The 15,406-nt window shown below is 44.3% G+C and overlaps 1 protein-coding gene across 5 annotated transcripts in view; it reads left to right on the top strand.

Moving 5' to 3' along the window:
• NAPEPLD (N-acyl phosphatidylethanolamine phospholipase D) overlaps positions 1–15,406 on the top strand; it is a 198,070-nt gene that overhangs the window by 112,929 nt on the left and 69,735 nt on the right. For all 5 annotated transcript variants that reach the window (XM_069628064.1, XM_069628067.1, XM_069628065.1 and 2 more), the window contains exon 2: positions 6,463–6,772. In XM_069628064.1, coding sequence (XP_069484165.1) covers positions 6,479–6,772 — 294 coding nt within the window. In that variant the 5' untranslated portion in view covers positions 6,463–6,478. The remainder of the gene's footprint in view (positions 1–6,462; positions 6,773–15,406) is intronic.

The raw sequence follows: 15,406 nt of genomic DNA, 5'->3' as shown, positions 1-15,406 counted from the left end.
CACTTTGCAGACATGTTCCTCTTTAGCCCTCTTCTTCGTCCCAGTACTTTGAAAATTATGGGACTTTAAGTCCCTAATGATCAAATTCGTTTTCTTGACTTCTTTTTTGGTTTCAAACTAATTTCTATTCCTCATAAGATTCTTTAAAGAAATATCATAAAGATCAATCATAAGACTGGATTGTACAGTGTAATAAAGGTCTTTAGTGCTTGAATTGTTGTTCAGACTGCACCTTTGGGAGTTCGGGAAGCTTCTCACGCTGAGTCTCCAGGGTTTTAGAAAGGTTTTTATTTCTCTCAATGCTGAATGGGTTTATGATTGTTTTTACCAACATTAAGATGTTCAACTTGTGGAACAAAAAGATTATTCTGCTAACATGCGATTACTTACTATGGCATTGAGGAGATAGGGAAGGCAAATACCACATCTCACCCCACAGAGTCCTCTCATTCCCCTGGGCCCTTTCTCCTCCCAGGTGATCCTCCGGCAGAACACCACCCCAAGGTCAGGATCAAAAAATGTCTGCTTTCCCTGGCCACCTTGGAGGAGACTTTAAGCAGGGGTTTTGTGAGGAGTCTGTAGGATTCATCATGCACCCCAGTAGCCTAGCATATATCTGGAAGGATTGAGGTCTTTCCTTGGGGGTCAACAAGTAGTCCTGTTGTGTGGAATGCTGTGATGGCATATCAGCAGAGGGAGTTAATCAGCTGTGCTGCCCATTCTGGCACCAGAACTATGGAACTGCTTAAGAAAATAGTGAAAGAAGCTGAACATTGCATCCCAGAAACAAAGCAAGAGGATAAGGGGAGACTTGGAGCCAGGGAGAATACCATGTATTTTTACATGGCTAAGAGGGATGAATTATTAACCCATCAACCATGCTGGGAGCTAGGAGACTGCAGTGCGTGTGCGAAAATGAGCTAAATAACATGGCTCCGGTGCACAGCCATTTTGGACATTCGCTTCCAAACCGCAAGGAAGGTCCACGTTTCCTCAAGCTCAGTTAGAAGGCTGACATTTCTGCAACGGTTGCAATATTTTAGTATGAAGCAGATGAGCTCACATTGGAGGGTAGTTTGTTTTCGCATTGTTCGCTAAAGGACGAGCTGAGAAGGGAGGCAGTGATGTGCAGGCGCATTGATAGGGGGTGAGGGGCAAGGAAACAAGTGCGGGAGACGAGCTGGGTTTTTCCACTGTGTGGATTTTTTCACTCTTGCCTCCCATGTTTGCTGCCTGTTCTTTGGCCAGGGGCAGTCTGCAACCTATGAGGGGCGGGGATTCCTCTCCTTTAAGAGGAGAATGTCCCAATGAGGTGACAGAGAATTGGAACCCCGGGTGTTGAAGTCTTGCTGAGAGGGAGGACGCTCCGCTCCAGACCCCATTAGTTGATGTGCAATCTCTCTGCCTACCTGCCTTGGGACTGGGTATTGTTGTGGCTGAGATTAAGCTTTGTCCTACAACTGCCCCAACAATGATGTATATTTGTTATGTTCGTTCTTGTTCATGTATTCATGTGTAATCAGTTGTATTTATTCCTAGTTATGTTTGTGTATGAAGTGTGAAATAAAGGGCCTGTAAAGAACCAATTATTTAGTAACTAATGGTCTAAGTGTATATTATTGCCTTTCCGAGTCCAAGAACTTTTAGTCCGTGTAATATGGGTGAGTAATTCTGAGGTCATTACACGTGCCTGAAAAGCGAAATGGAGACAAATGTGGGAAGTTACTGTGTAGGCGTCTTTCAAAAATGCAGAGTGAGTGCTCCATAGGGGCTGAAACCTTCTGAAAGCCTCTACTGGGATGTCTAGGTCGCTGAACCTGCACTCATTGGCTGCCTTTTCTGAGTAGATCCACCTTTCCCTCTGTGTCTGATGGGCACACCTTGAAGGGCACTTCCACAGAGGAGGAAACGGGTATGGCAGTAAACCATACGAGGATGGAATCTGTTATGAGAGGGCAGAGGCAGTGGATATGGCAAGGGAAATGTGCACAAGAAAACACAGTGAATAGCTTTGTGTCAAACAACATGCAGTACAGTTGGCAATCTCCTTGCCTAAAATTGCTGTTAAAGGCACTGTCGGTGCTAAACTCACATACAGCAGGGCAAGCAATGACAGGATCTGTGGGCTAACACAGTATTATTGTATAAATCACGAGGACAAGAAACACCAACCTGGAATGTCAGCGAAGCCCATGAACTCTGATGATCTAAGAGGAACTCAGAAAGCCTATAACAGCAAAGGGAGGATAACTTGATGCATAAGACTCCTGACAAGGAACACGTAGGAATAGTGCTTACAGAATAGTGAGGAAAACCTAGGTATTCACACAGGAGTTGGCTACAACAGCACGCCACACTTAACGAGCAATAGGGAACAAAGAGAGAAGTGCAATGTAATCCCCGGAACAGACTACAAGAGAAAGTAAAGTAACAGGAGCAGGGAAAAGGAAATTACAAGTGCAAATCCCATTCCCCATCCAGGGAAGCAAGGAAAATGATACAAAATAGTAAATCTATAAATGAGGGGTGTCCTTAAAGGATCCTGGTTGCGCTGCACAATGGGGCAAAGTCTAAAAGGAATAAAGAACAGACAAACTGGGCTGCACGGGAAAAGGAAAGCACTGGAAAGTGCAGACTCCAAAACAGAGGAACACAGAAAGGTAATCCAGGAAGCAGAAAATACTGATGAGCACAAATCTAGGAACAAGAAATCTGAAACTAGTCACTATGCATAAGACCCAGGAACAAAGGACCGGTCACAAACCGGAGCACTTCCTCAGTGATCAGCACCGGACTGAAGCAAACTGAATCTTTCAAGCAGGCTAACAATCAAACGCCTCAGGTGGGATGCCTTCTAGCACCTGCAGCCAGAGGTGTTGCCTATCCTCCACCCAACTTTGTCTGCAAGGGTGGAGATTAAGCAGTGAGCAAGGAATGCTGGAAAGCATATTCTTTTGACTAGAAAAAGCATACTGGCTGCCAAAAACTCTAAATTGATTCGTAACGGAAGTGAAATGGACAATGGGGCTTTTGAGCGCCCAAATCGGCAGAGTCCTGTGTTGCAGGGGTCAGAAGGGAAGTCCAATCTGAAACCATTCCTAAATCCTGCCCCCAAGGGGCGAGAAGGAGAGCAAAGGGAGTGAATCATGACAGAATCTGGCCCCAATGGGTTTACAGTGGAAATGAGCGAGGCCCTCAATTGGTGTTTAAGGTTTGGTTGATTGTAGTCTATGTAAAGGGTGGTTGTAGCTTTAATACTAAAACCTGTGAAAGATCGCAATAGACGAGATGGCTATATGCTCATGTCCATGCTGAAGGTTTTTGCCAGAGTTCCGGCCTGTAGATCAAACACAGTATTAGGTATCTTTATAGACTGGTTGCAGACTGATTTGTAGGGTAGACAGGCATAGCAACGCCAACGATCCACCGAGCATATACAAAGACCTCTGTCGGTTACATCAGTAAATGGGGATGCACAAGAAGAGCTGAAGCGGTCAGATGAGGAGCTCAACTACTTGGGGATATAGCTGGTACATGATCAGAAGGGAATCTACCCACCAATTTGTTGATAGTGCTGTACAAGATTAAGAATGGCTTAACTTTAACCTGCGGGTGAAACGGAACACTCTGAAGGTGTGCCTCTTTCCCAGAATCCTCTATTTACTGCAGGCACATCAACTACCTTTGCTGAACAAAAATATAGAAGGGCTGCAGCATGCCTTGAGGAACTTGTGGGATGCGGGGAAAAGGCCTGACTTACTGAATCTTTGAGGGGGAAAAGGTCAAAGATGATGCATTTCAACTCCCTAGTGTGTTGTATTATCATTGAGCATTTTGAAGGCATAGCTAGGCACATAGCTATTTATCACTAGAAAAGGGCTTTTTTGTGTTTTTATCTGACTGATCAAATGTTCTCTATGGATAGGATACCCAAACAAACCAGGGCTCTACCTTTGGTGTCTTGCATGACCAGGACCTGGCAGGGTTGCCTCAAAACAATAAACAAGAATGTCTTCTTTCACAAGGAGGTCTCGCATCTAGGGTAACCCAGCGTTGACTCACAGAAACTGGAAGCTCTATTGGGTTAGTTGAAATAAAGCCAAGGTCTTTCATATCTGATGTGTGGGAATGGTCACGTTTTAATATCTGTGCTTTATACATAATCTAGCGGGCCGTGAGCTGTACAGGTATACTCAACGTAAACCCTTGCCGATCAATGGCATGTAATTCTATAGATCTATCCGGGGTACTGGCACTCACTGGTCTTGTTCAAACATCCCCTCTTTCTGCACCTGACTAAGTCCACCTGACCAGGAACAGCCTACAATATACTGCTGGAGGGAGGAAGAAAAAGACAGCTGGTTCATGGAATTGGGTTTAAAACTGACAGATTCCCAATGGCAGCTGGTGTGTAAATCAGGCTAGAAAGCAAATCTGAACCTGTGCTTGAAATCTACCCACATGAGCGGATGATTTGTAGGACATGTCATACTCCTTATAAATGATTTTGTCTGGGCCTAGCTGAGAATGACCTTTGCTGGAACTGGTGAGATTACCTGCGCCCTTCTGGCATATGTTTATAGACTGCACAAGAGTTTCTGTTCTGGATAAACATGCTAGATGGAGATTCCTTAATATACAGACCGCAGGATGGTCCTGTTAAATCAGCATGGGCTACTGGTGGAATTGGGCAGATCCTGCAGAATAAGTTATGTCAGGGTGGTAGTGATTGCCAAATTAGTAATGTTTGCGTCTGTAAATATGATATATAGAAAAAGTGCCACAGAAACAGCTACCCGCCTACACACGTGCTAGGTGTGTCTAGTTGCAAAAAGTGCTACCTTTCATGTCGGATAATTAATAGCGGCAGAAACAATAGAGATATACATCTTTTAATTTGTAAATGCAAAACACTCTAAGATTTATGTTAAAACATACAAAAAAATGCATTTTGTTGATACATAACATCACATAAAAAAACATATAGTGAAAGTCAATATTTTCAACCAAAAACAATTTCTTTGAGCTTAACACAAACATCATATAATGGTGGTGTTGTGGGGTTAGTAAAGGTGTGAGGTGAACATCTTGTTTTTTTCATGAAACCTCAAGTTACAATTAACTTGTCCTTGACTCTGTCTGTAACACAGAGAAATGTGTTTCTAGGTCCTAGCAATATTAATTAAACGAGATAAAACACTCTGTAGCCAGTTTTGAAGATGCTATAAATATGTGTGCTGGACCCGTCTTCAGGACTTTGTATAAAAATACCCGGAATTGGATGTCAAAGGTAGTTCATTGGTTGATGCCCTTCACAAATTGCAATCTAAAAACCAAACGAAAAAGCTGTGTTGGTAACATGATAAAAGAACCCAATCAGAGTGTGGTATCTCTATTAGTGTGCACATGCAACAGATTCCACTAACTTTTCAATTGCTTGGTGGACGTGTGTGGCCTCAAGTTAGATGTGAATATGGATGAAATTCAGTTGTCCGGACTGTGAATCTTCACAATAATTAAAACTAGAAAAGAATGAACTTCCTTAATGATTGTACCTGCTATATTTAAATCCTGCAACACGATCGCAAACAGGTTACTCCATTTTTCATTTGAGCAAAAATGCGCTTGCATAATGCTAGGCATTTTTCTAACATGCAGGCTCAATTATCCCTCCATTTCAATATGGCAGACACATCGAGTCAGGCCGTCGCTGCAGCAGGCCTTTCTGCACGCTAGGCTCTCCTTGTTCGGTCGCGCCTGCATTTTAAATCTCATTGAGTGTTTTGTATTTACAAATTAAAAGATGTATATCTCTATTGTTTCTGCCGCTATTAATTAACCGACATGAAAGGTAGCACTTTTTGCAACTAGACACACCTAGCACGTGTGTAGGCGGGTAGCTGTTTCTGTGGCACTTTTTCTATATATATTCGCAGTAGTCCTCTGCCACACAGCCCCCTAAAAAAGAGGACTTCATAGCTCTAATTGCTTTGTTTCAGTCTGTAAATATGAGACACGCGCACTTTGTGAGATGTGGATCGAGGCTTGCAGCTTCTGTCTAGTTTGGCGGAAGCATATTATTCGAGGTATAATCTGGCTGGGTGCACTGAAATCTGGAGACTCTTCAAATGATATGCTTGTGAGAGTTACGCGACCCATGGGGGCAAATGCACTCTGCTTGATGCAAGTTACCTTGAATGTGTGCATGTTGTGCTACTATCCCCACCTCACTGTTGTGTAGTGGATTTCCCAGTGTCCTTCCCTGATGTGTCTCCTAGATTAGATAGAAAAAATCTTGAAAGTTTGCATTGTCTGATGTTTTGGCCTAAATGATTGAATTTTAAATAGTTTGCATAATGTATATATGTACTGATGTAACTCTTGGCTTCTTTTCTTGGAAAAAATGTAGGGAAAACAAATCTATTTAACTTCTCTTTTGTCTTGTACTCAATTAATATCTAGCTATTCCTCAAAGAAAATGGACGAGGACAACAAGGAGCACCCGACAGTTACAGACATGCCATATCCAAAGGAAACGGTCAGAAAACGACAAACATCCAGCCGGAGTTCTAGGGGAAGCGATTCCTCCAGATCATCCAGGAGAAGTTTTAGGTTGGATTACAGATTAGAGGAAGAAGTTACGAAATCGCAGAGAGGTAAAGATGGAAGGTTTGTGAATCCTTGGCCAACGTGGAAAGACCCTGCGTTAAAAAATATTGTAAAATGGGCCATCACTGAAAAAAATAACAGCAATATACCAAGTTCTAAACAGGTAAATATGGCATTTAAAAAAATTCACTAGTTCAAAATATTTTGTTACGAAAGAAATATCATTCCTTTCTCAATGCTTACTATTACAATTATTAGGACAAAACAATGTGTCGATTTGGTAACCTATGAATTATGTGTAAGTGTTTGTGGTGTCCTGCTGTATCACCACTGAAATGTCTTCTGATTTCATTACAGCGTTGGGTTAAGACATGTATAAGCACGGCATTGTGCACTGTCCCATCCCCCCTTTAAAATGCTTAGTCTGCTGTCGAAGTTGTCTCCCACAAGCAAATATACATACCAGTTAATGTAGTAAAGTTGATACCTTTATCCACATAACTAGATGAAAACTGCAAGTGTACGTACCTTTTTGTATTCTTATTTCCTTCACAAAACTGTACAGTAGATTATCTAAAACGGACTGTGTACTGTGACAAATAGCCCCTTCCTATGAGACCAGGGAGGTGAGGCCGCTACCCGATAGTCCTCCCGGGGGTGGTACTCAGCCGGAGCATCTATGGGACTAGGGACAATTCTTCTGAGAGAATGCGGTTTTAGTATACATCACCAAACCCTCACTCGCCCTCCCTTCCTCTTACACGGGAGTACTGGGTTTAGGTGGCAAAGTATGTTTGTAGGGTGGGGGAAGACTTATCAGGAAGTACTAGGACGAGGGAGAATAAGTGGTCTCATCTCGCAACACTGAGACGAAGAAGAACCTTACTGATGCACATATCAGAGCAGTCAGTTCAGTACTGTGACGAGGAGGAAGTGCAGAGACACCAAGAGCCCTTATGAGAACCATCCTGAACGTTTTAGTGTTTGCCGACTTCCTATTGGCCAAAGCCAATATAAAATCAAAGAAAGACTTACTCTTATCATCAAGCCCTGCCTGGAGGAACTGCGAGAGCCAGCACGGTCAAGCAAAGAGAGAGAAGGCAGACTGGGACGCCAAGGCGGGAACAAGATGCTGCGAAGCAGGTCCATTGTGGACTGTGAGAAACCTGAAGGTATTCTCCAAACTAGACCACTGGAATCCCTTATTCAGGTGGCCTGGGGAGGGCTGGCGCTTTGTGCTCCGGGGGGATAAAGACACAGTATTATACAGAGAAAGAAAGCCAGGAGAATGAGATCCTTGAAACCTTTGTAGGTTGTACTACATCCAGCTCCCTTCTTTCCAATGAAACTCTCTTATTAAAATCCCTCCACCCATATACCTCTGGTAAACCAATTAAAAACCCAAACCCTGTTACAGTAGGAAACAACCTCTCTCAGAATCACTGCTTTTATGTTGCCCACCAGAACAACCCCAACTATTCTTCTCCACGTCCCTTTGATAATTCATTTCCAAACACCCAAACTACCCTGACAAGACTACGGTTCCCACAATCGCCTATGTTCAGTTCACAATCCCGGCTATTCCTGTTTGCTTCATAAACCATACCAATCCCGTCCCTCTGATTGGTCACACAACTACAGTTACCACAAACCCTACCCACCTCACTCTTCCGAATTTACCCAAACTAGGACGAGAACTATAATCCAATACAACACACCTTCCTCACTATATCCCGTAGGATACTCTAACTCTTCTCACCCCCTCCCCCCACTTCCGACATGCACACTTTTCTGCACCAAGGAAAAGAACTCTCATTCTAGGGCTGTTCACCTGACATGTCCCAACCTAAGGGTCAGGCAATTGACCAAAATCACACACCCCCGACGGCCCTGTCCTTTTCCCCACAGGGATAAAAGGTGGAGCACAAGAGCACACGAGGAGCAAGGCAGACCGCACGATGTGAGAGCTAACTCAGCACGGCAGTTAAAGAGGAGGAGAAAGACGGCGCAGACAGAGAGGGTGGCAAGGAGAGAACTGCCCTTTCCAACCAAGGCCTGTGAAACCTCTGCAGAAGGCATTATAAGTCTGGGAACAATAGCCAGCATGTGTTGCAGACGATGTCAACGGTACATGAGACCCTCCTCCTCTGATTACCAAGCCGGGGAGAAACTCTGGTCTCTGTGGTACCACCCTTGACTCCAAGGAGAAGAAAAGCCAAACGATTCATCGCAGCCGGTGAGTGGAAAGGAGTGTCGATAAGAAGCCGAACTGTGTTGAACGAGAAATAGCCAAAGGCTAATTTGAACTTTGAAAAGCACAAAGATACTATTGAAGCTAGAGGGGCGAAACAGTACCAGAAAAGTCCAGCAGCACGTGGATGCTTTCTTAAACTATGGCGATTACCCGATTGTTGAAACTTTGCTAACCAGATGGCCTTTGTAGAAGGCGAAAAGGGGGTCAAAGTGGTCATACAGGTGTCTTTCAAAATCCCTTGTACCGTCTTAAGTCTTTGACTGACACATTGTGAAGCGAAAGGGAATGGAATCCTGCTTGGTGAAGTGAGCGCATGAACGGTGCTTTATAAAGTTTGGCAAGAGTGAACCCGGCGGAGGGATGCTAACGAGAAAGGACAAAGTCTAAACACCCATAGTGATGTTAGAACCAACAACCTTAGTGCTCAATAATTGCAGCAACCAATTTCCCAAAGATCATGCAACAAAACGGATTTGCACTTGCCTGTTCCTTGATGACTGCAACAGTAGAGACTTGATATCCACGATTAGAACGATGAAGGCAGCTGTTCCGAATCGCAGAGTAATAGCAAAGCTGCCATTTGAAGGAACAGAGGCACGCAACGCAGCTGCAGCAATGAATAATAACAGGCAAGCCCAGTAAATGGTTTAACCTTTCCATCTGCCCATTAGACTAAGGATGATAACTTGAAGTAAGGGCACAATGTATTCCCAATTTCTCACATAACAGCTTACAAAATAGAGAGGTATACTGTGGAATAGTTTCTGGAAGTCCATGCAGACGATAAATAATAAATGGTAATGATGAACAATTCCGCCATCCTTTGTGCTGAGGGAACCTGTGGTAAAGCTTAAAAATTAGCCAACTTGATATAGGAATCAATTGTGACCATTATAGTGCTTTGATTTCTGGAAGGAGGCAACTCCACGATAAAATCCGTGCTCTAGGTGCTACCAAAGTTGTTTTGGGAGTATCGGCTGAGGTAATTTCCCCTGTGGGCCTGAACGGGGTGTCTTAATTTGCTGACAAATCACGCATGAAGCCACATAATCCCATACATCCTTATGTACTGAAGGCCACCAAAAATGATGGTGTATGCTCTCCAAGGTGACCTTTACTCCCCCATGTCCTGCTGATTTGGCGTCATGGCACATGCTCAGAACTTGTGTCCGCAAAGAAGTGGGGATGTAGAGTCGATCGTCAAGAAACAACATACCTCTTTTCTGCACAAGACCATTCTTCTTAACAGCTGTTTCAGTTTCAGGATCATAGAGGGAGCGACACAAACCTTCTGAAAAAATCCTGTAATGGGAAATGTGCCACCAGGAAACAAAAGTTCTGGGATGCATCTTCTCCCGTTAAAGAGATAGCACGTGACAATGCATCTGCCATCTGGTTCTCTAGTCCTGGTAGATACGTGAACAATAGATCATACTGGGAAAAGAAATAAGCCCATCTTGCCTGTCTGCTATTTTGGCACTCCTTTTGTTGAAGAACCCTCAGGTTCCAGTGATCCGTCCTAATGGTGACTATGTTTTGCTCCAATCAAAAAAATGCTGCATTTTTGTGCATGTTTTTTTAATGGCCAAAAGTTTCTTTTCTAGGACAGTATAGTTGTGCTCAGAGAGGGTTAAAGCCTTTGACATGTAGGCAATGAGGTGCTCACATTGATCTTTAAACATCTGTTTTAAGACGGCTCCAATGGCTGAATCTGATGCGTCTGTTTCAACTATGAAAGGCCGCTTCTGATCTGGCAGGCATAATATGGGCGCCTGCGTAAACAATTCCTTGAGTTTCTCAAATGCCTGTCTTGCCGCTTCAGACCACTGAAAACAGGTATTCTTTTTAAGGGTAGAATTCTGGCAGAGAAATTAGGTATACATTTCCGATAGAAATTTGTGAATCCCAAAAACCTTTTTGATGTCTTTTTTTGTCAAGCTGGTTCCTTCCATGCTTGTATGCCTCGAACCTTGCAAGGATCCATGGAATCGCCTTTCTGTGACAAAACATAAGCCAAGTAACTGACTGAAGATTGATGAAAGGAACACTTTTCCAGTTTGGCCAAGAGATGATTCTTTTGCAAACGGTCAAGAAATTCGGAGACATGTTTCCGATGCTCTTCCAGAGTTGTTGAAAAATCAGGATGTCATGACCACGGAATGTAACAACAAATCCCAACAGAGGTGATCCATGAATCTTTGAAATATTGCTGGAGCATTTGCTAATCCAAATGGCATAACCCGGTATTCGTAATGTCCGAATGGAGTCGGGAATGCTGCTTTCTATTAATCGCTGGACTGTATGCAAAGCAAGTTGTAAGCACCTCTTAAATCCAACTTTGAAAAAACAGCTGCTTCCCACCCAACCAGCCTCCAAAATGTCTGGAATCAACGGGAGCGGATACTTGTCTTTTATTGTAATCCGGTTTAAACCTCTCTAATCAATACAAGGCCAGAGTTCTTTTGTATCTTTCTTCGGTATGAAAAATAAAGATGCTCCCCCTGGCGACTTGGACGCAGTGATTAAAGCATTTTGCAAGTTTGTAAGTAGTCCTTGCCTATGTCCCCCAATAAGTACTTCAGTGGGGTGGCCGGTATATGTATGTCCAGAATATTGTTCAGGATTGCGGCTACTTCTTCCCAGAAGTGTCTGACTGGGGGGCATTCCCAATATATATGTTTTGAATTCGCTGCTGAAGCGTTGCATTTAGGGCAGGTCATTTGTTTTGAGGGGTTTCGAGTTTGCCGGGGGTGATATGTAGATGATTCAGTATCTTGAACTGAATTAGTCTAAAATTGGCGCATATGGATTAAGTATAGTAACAGTATTTCGCCCATTGTTGGTCTTCTGTTGTTATGCCCCAATCCTGTTACCAAATCGTCTTCATCTTGTTTTTGGATGGAGTATGCGCTTGCACCACTTTGTATAACCTAGATATGTTACCTGTAAAGCCCTCATGTGTCAGGACTTCCGAAAGAAACTGGTGTGGGGTCATTGCAGCCGGGAACGATGGCCATTTTATTTTCTACACGCTGCCTTTAGCCGGTGGTACTGTAACGCTGTAGTGAGGCCCACTCCCACCTATATTTTTCGCGAAGTGCGCCTGTGCAGTGTAGTAGTAAAGTAAAAAATCTGGGGCTGCTATTCCGCCTGTATCATACCTCTTGCACAACTTGGATCATTGGAGTCTTATCATGCCTCCTCCCCACACAAAATTAGACGTCCGCTTCTGTAATTTCTCGAAAGAATTGCCAACCAGGACAGATTGGGATGTTGCTAAATAAATATATCAGCTTTGGCACCACCACCATTTTGAGTAGGGCTACTCGGCCATACATGGATATCAGGAGTTTGTCCCAGACCTTCAGCTTGTGTTCAAGGAGTGTAACATAGGGTTCGTAATTGGTGGCGTATAGGGTGTGCCTCTCTGTTGCCAAGATAATACCTAGGTATCATGCTGAATTAGGAGACAGCGGAATTGGGCGGTGGCTTCTGATTGTGTTGTGGTATGTGTTCGGGGAATGATTTCTGATTTGGACCGATTCATTCTGTATCCTGAGTATTTTTGAAATTCATTTATCTCTTGCATCACTGGGGGTAAATTGGCCGCAGGGTCCCTTAGGTACAGCATGGTGTCATCGGCATACAGTGAAATGAATTGTGGGGGACCCCCGATGCGGCTTCCCCTCCAAGCGTGTTTGTCTCAATCTCGCCGCCATGCCTTCTATGGTGAGCGCAAATATGAAAGGGGAGAGTGGGCATCCCTGTCGTGTGCCTCTGTGCAATCCAAACCCTTCTGATAAGGTATAATTAGTTCTGATTTTGGCCCTAGGGTCTTTATTTAGTAGTCGTATATAGCTCAGGAATCCCGACTTGAAACCCATCTTATCTAGAATGGCATACATATAACTCCACGATGCGGAAAAAGCATTTGATTCCGTATCTAGAGCGACTGCCACTGTTTTTGACTCTGGGTCTAGTTGTGAAGTGATAGCAAAGAACCTTCTAAGGTTCAAAGCAGTAGATCGGGTAGGGATGAACCCTGATTGGTCTGGATGAATTAATTTTTCATATAGGGTAGTAGGCGGCTGGCTATTGCTTTGGCAAAAATCTTGGTATCTACATTCATAAGGGAGAGGGGACGTTAGGACGTGGGTTCATGTGGGGGCTTATGTGGCTTAAGGAGGACCGTTGTTATGGCCTCCTTCATGGAGTCTGGTAGTGCTCCGTTCCCCAGGGCTTCTTCCCATACTTCAAATAATTTGGGGGCAAGTTCCGCAGTGAAGATCTTGTAGAGGTCTACTGGAAGACCCTCTCAGCCGGGAGTTTTACCCGCTTGTAAGTCAGTAATGGCTTGTCTGATGATCTCCATGTTTAATGGGAGGTCTAGTAACTCTCTGTCTATAGGATCCAGATTGGGTAGCGGGAATGAGTGCATGTAATTCTGGAGCTCCTCTGCAGATACTATATCTGCGTTTCTATACAGTTTAGTATAGAACTTTAAGAACACCTCATTCACCTTGCGGGTATCAGTGTGTACTATACCATCTGAGTCGATTATGCTCGTGATCTACCTCGCCCCTTGTTCAGATTTAATCCGATTGGCCATGGCTCTGCTCGCCTTGTTTCCTCTCACCATACCTTCTGGCCCTTATCGGCTGTGTCATGTAAAATATTTCTCGTTCTTCTAGAGCCTTAAATGTAGATAGTTGGTCTTGTAGTGGTTTCAGTCTATCAATTCCAGGAGCCCGTGTATGTGCATTTTCCAGTTCTTTTAGTAAATGCTCGGTTTGGTTTAGATCTCTCCTGATTTCTCAAAGGGTACCTTGTGAACACATTAGGTGTTCCCTCAGCCAGACTTTAAAGGTTTCCCAAAATGTGGACACCAACATTACTGATCCAATGTTTCAGTCAAAGAAGTCCACTGTGTCCGATCTTAAAGGTTCTATTACTGATTCATCCTTCAATAATGCTGGAGGCATTCGCCAGGATCGTGTATGTTGCTCTGTGTCTACCAACTGTAGTTGTAATAGGACTGGGGAGCGGTCGGACATTGTGCGAGGGAGGATGGCACAGTCTCTCATGGTCGGGATGTATTCAGGCAAGCACAACTAATCGTCAATGCGGTAGCTGGACCCGTGCACGTACGAATGGAATGTATATTCGTGCTGGTCCGGATGTAGCTCTCCATGAATCCACAAGAGGTAGTGTGGCCATGGCCCGGAGTATGGTCAGTGCCAACTTGGTATGAGTTCTGTGTCCCTTTTTAGAAGGGTCGAGAATAGTATTAAGGTCACCCCCCCACCCCATATTATTTTGGCTCCCCCCCTGTTGGTGCGCTGAGTGCCAAAACCTGTAAATAGAATTCAGGGGAATCTGTGTTAGGCCCGTATGTGTTTATTAAAATTAGTTCTTGGTTGTGTATCGTTCCCCATATGATCACTTATCTGCCATCCGAGTCCACACTTGATCTGGTCAGCTGAAAGCCTATGCGTTGATGAATAATTCGTACCCCTCTGGTTTGCGAGGAGTAGTCTGTTGCGATTCGATGTTGGACCCAGTTACGGGCAAATGACTCGATAGCTCTTTTGACCGCATGGGTTTCTTGTAGGAAGAGGATATCAATTTCATGCCTGTTAGCATAGGCCAGTGTTTTCCTAGCTTTTATGGGATTGGCCAGACCTCTAATGTTCCAGGTTAAGAGCCTAATACCCTGAGTCTTCCTGGAAGCAGCCATTTGCGGTAGGTATCCTCAACTGTCTTGGTCTCATAGGTTTGGTCTGAACTCTTATGAATAGTGTACTTGTCGGTCTTTTTAAAGAAACATTCTACCCCCCAACTTCCACTCTGCCATCTGTTGCTGTATGCGTGTTCTCAGTGAGCCATGTGGTGCTGTCTTTTCCCCTTCTACATGTAGGCAACTGGCCTGACCCATCCCCTCCCTCACCATCCCCCCAACTGGACAGTGTAACCCCATATTTGAACTGCAACTTTTGCAAAGTGGGTGGCTCTGTGTGGTCATTTCCATCTTATTCAGTTCCGTTTGCCGCTGGGAGTTTCTGCGCTAGCTTTGGCGAATCCGGGGGTATAAAAATTGCAGACTGCAATCGGATTCTCTGTGTCTAGTCAGGTATTGGGTTTTCCGCGGATGCTCCTTACTGTTCGGGGGCAGTGGAATGTTTTGCTCCATGTATTCCATGGCTTCAGGTCTCTCAAAAAAGTGTGCTGTTCCAGAGTGTTGCAAGTGGAGCTTTGCCGGGAACAACATGGCGTATGGTATTGATCTTGCCGTGAGTGCTCTTTTGACTTGGTGAAACGTGCGACACACTGTCTGGACTCCATTGGAGTCTGGGTATATGTGAACCCTTGTGGGGTCGTATGTTAGTGTTCCTTTTTCTCTGGACAGGCGGAGGATCAGGTCCCTATCCCTGTAGTTAAGTAGAAGCGCGATGATCGTGCACAGAGGTGCTCCAGGTTTGGGCTGTGGTGCGAGGGATCTGTGGGCCCTCTCGACAAGAAACTGTTGGGAGAACTGGGTCTCCG

The sequence above is a fragment of the Ambystoma mexicanum genome, chromosome 12 (assembly GCF_040938575.1).
Source record: "Ambystoma mexicanum isolate Mex_15411 chromosome 12, UKY_AmexF1_1, whole genome shotgun sequence".
In the NCBI taxonomy this organism is placed as follows: domain Eukaryota; kingdom Metazoa; phylum Chordata; class Amphibia; order Caudata; family Ambystomatidae; genus Ambystoma; species Ambystoma mexicanum.
The sequence above is the reverse complement of the archived record's forward strand: the minus strand, read 5'-3'. Positions and strand labels throughout refer to the sequence as shown.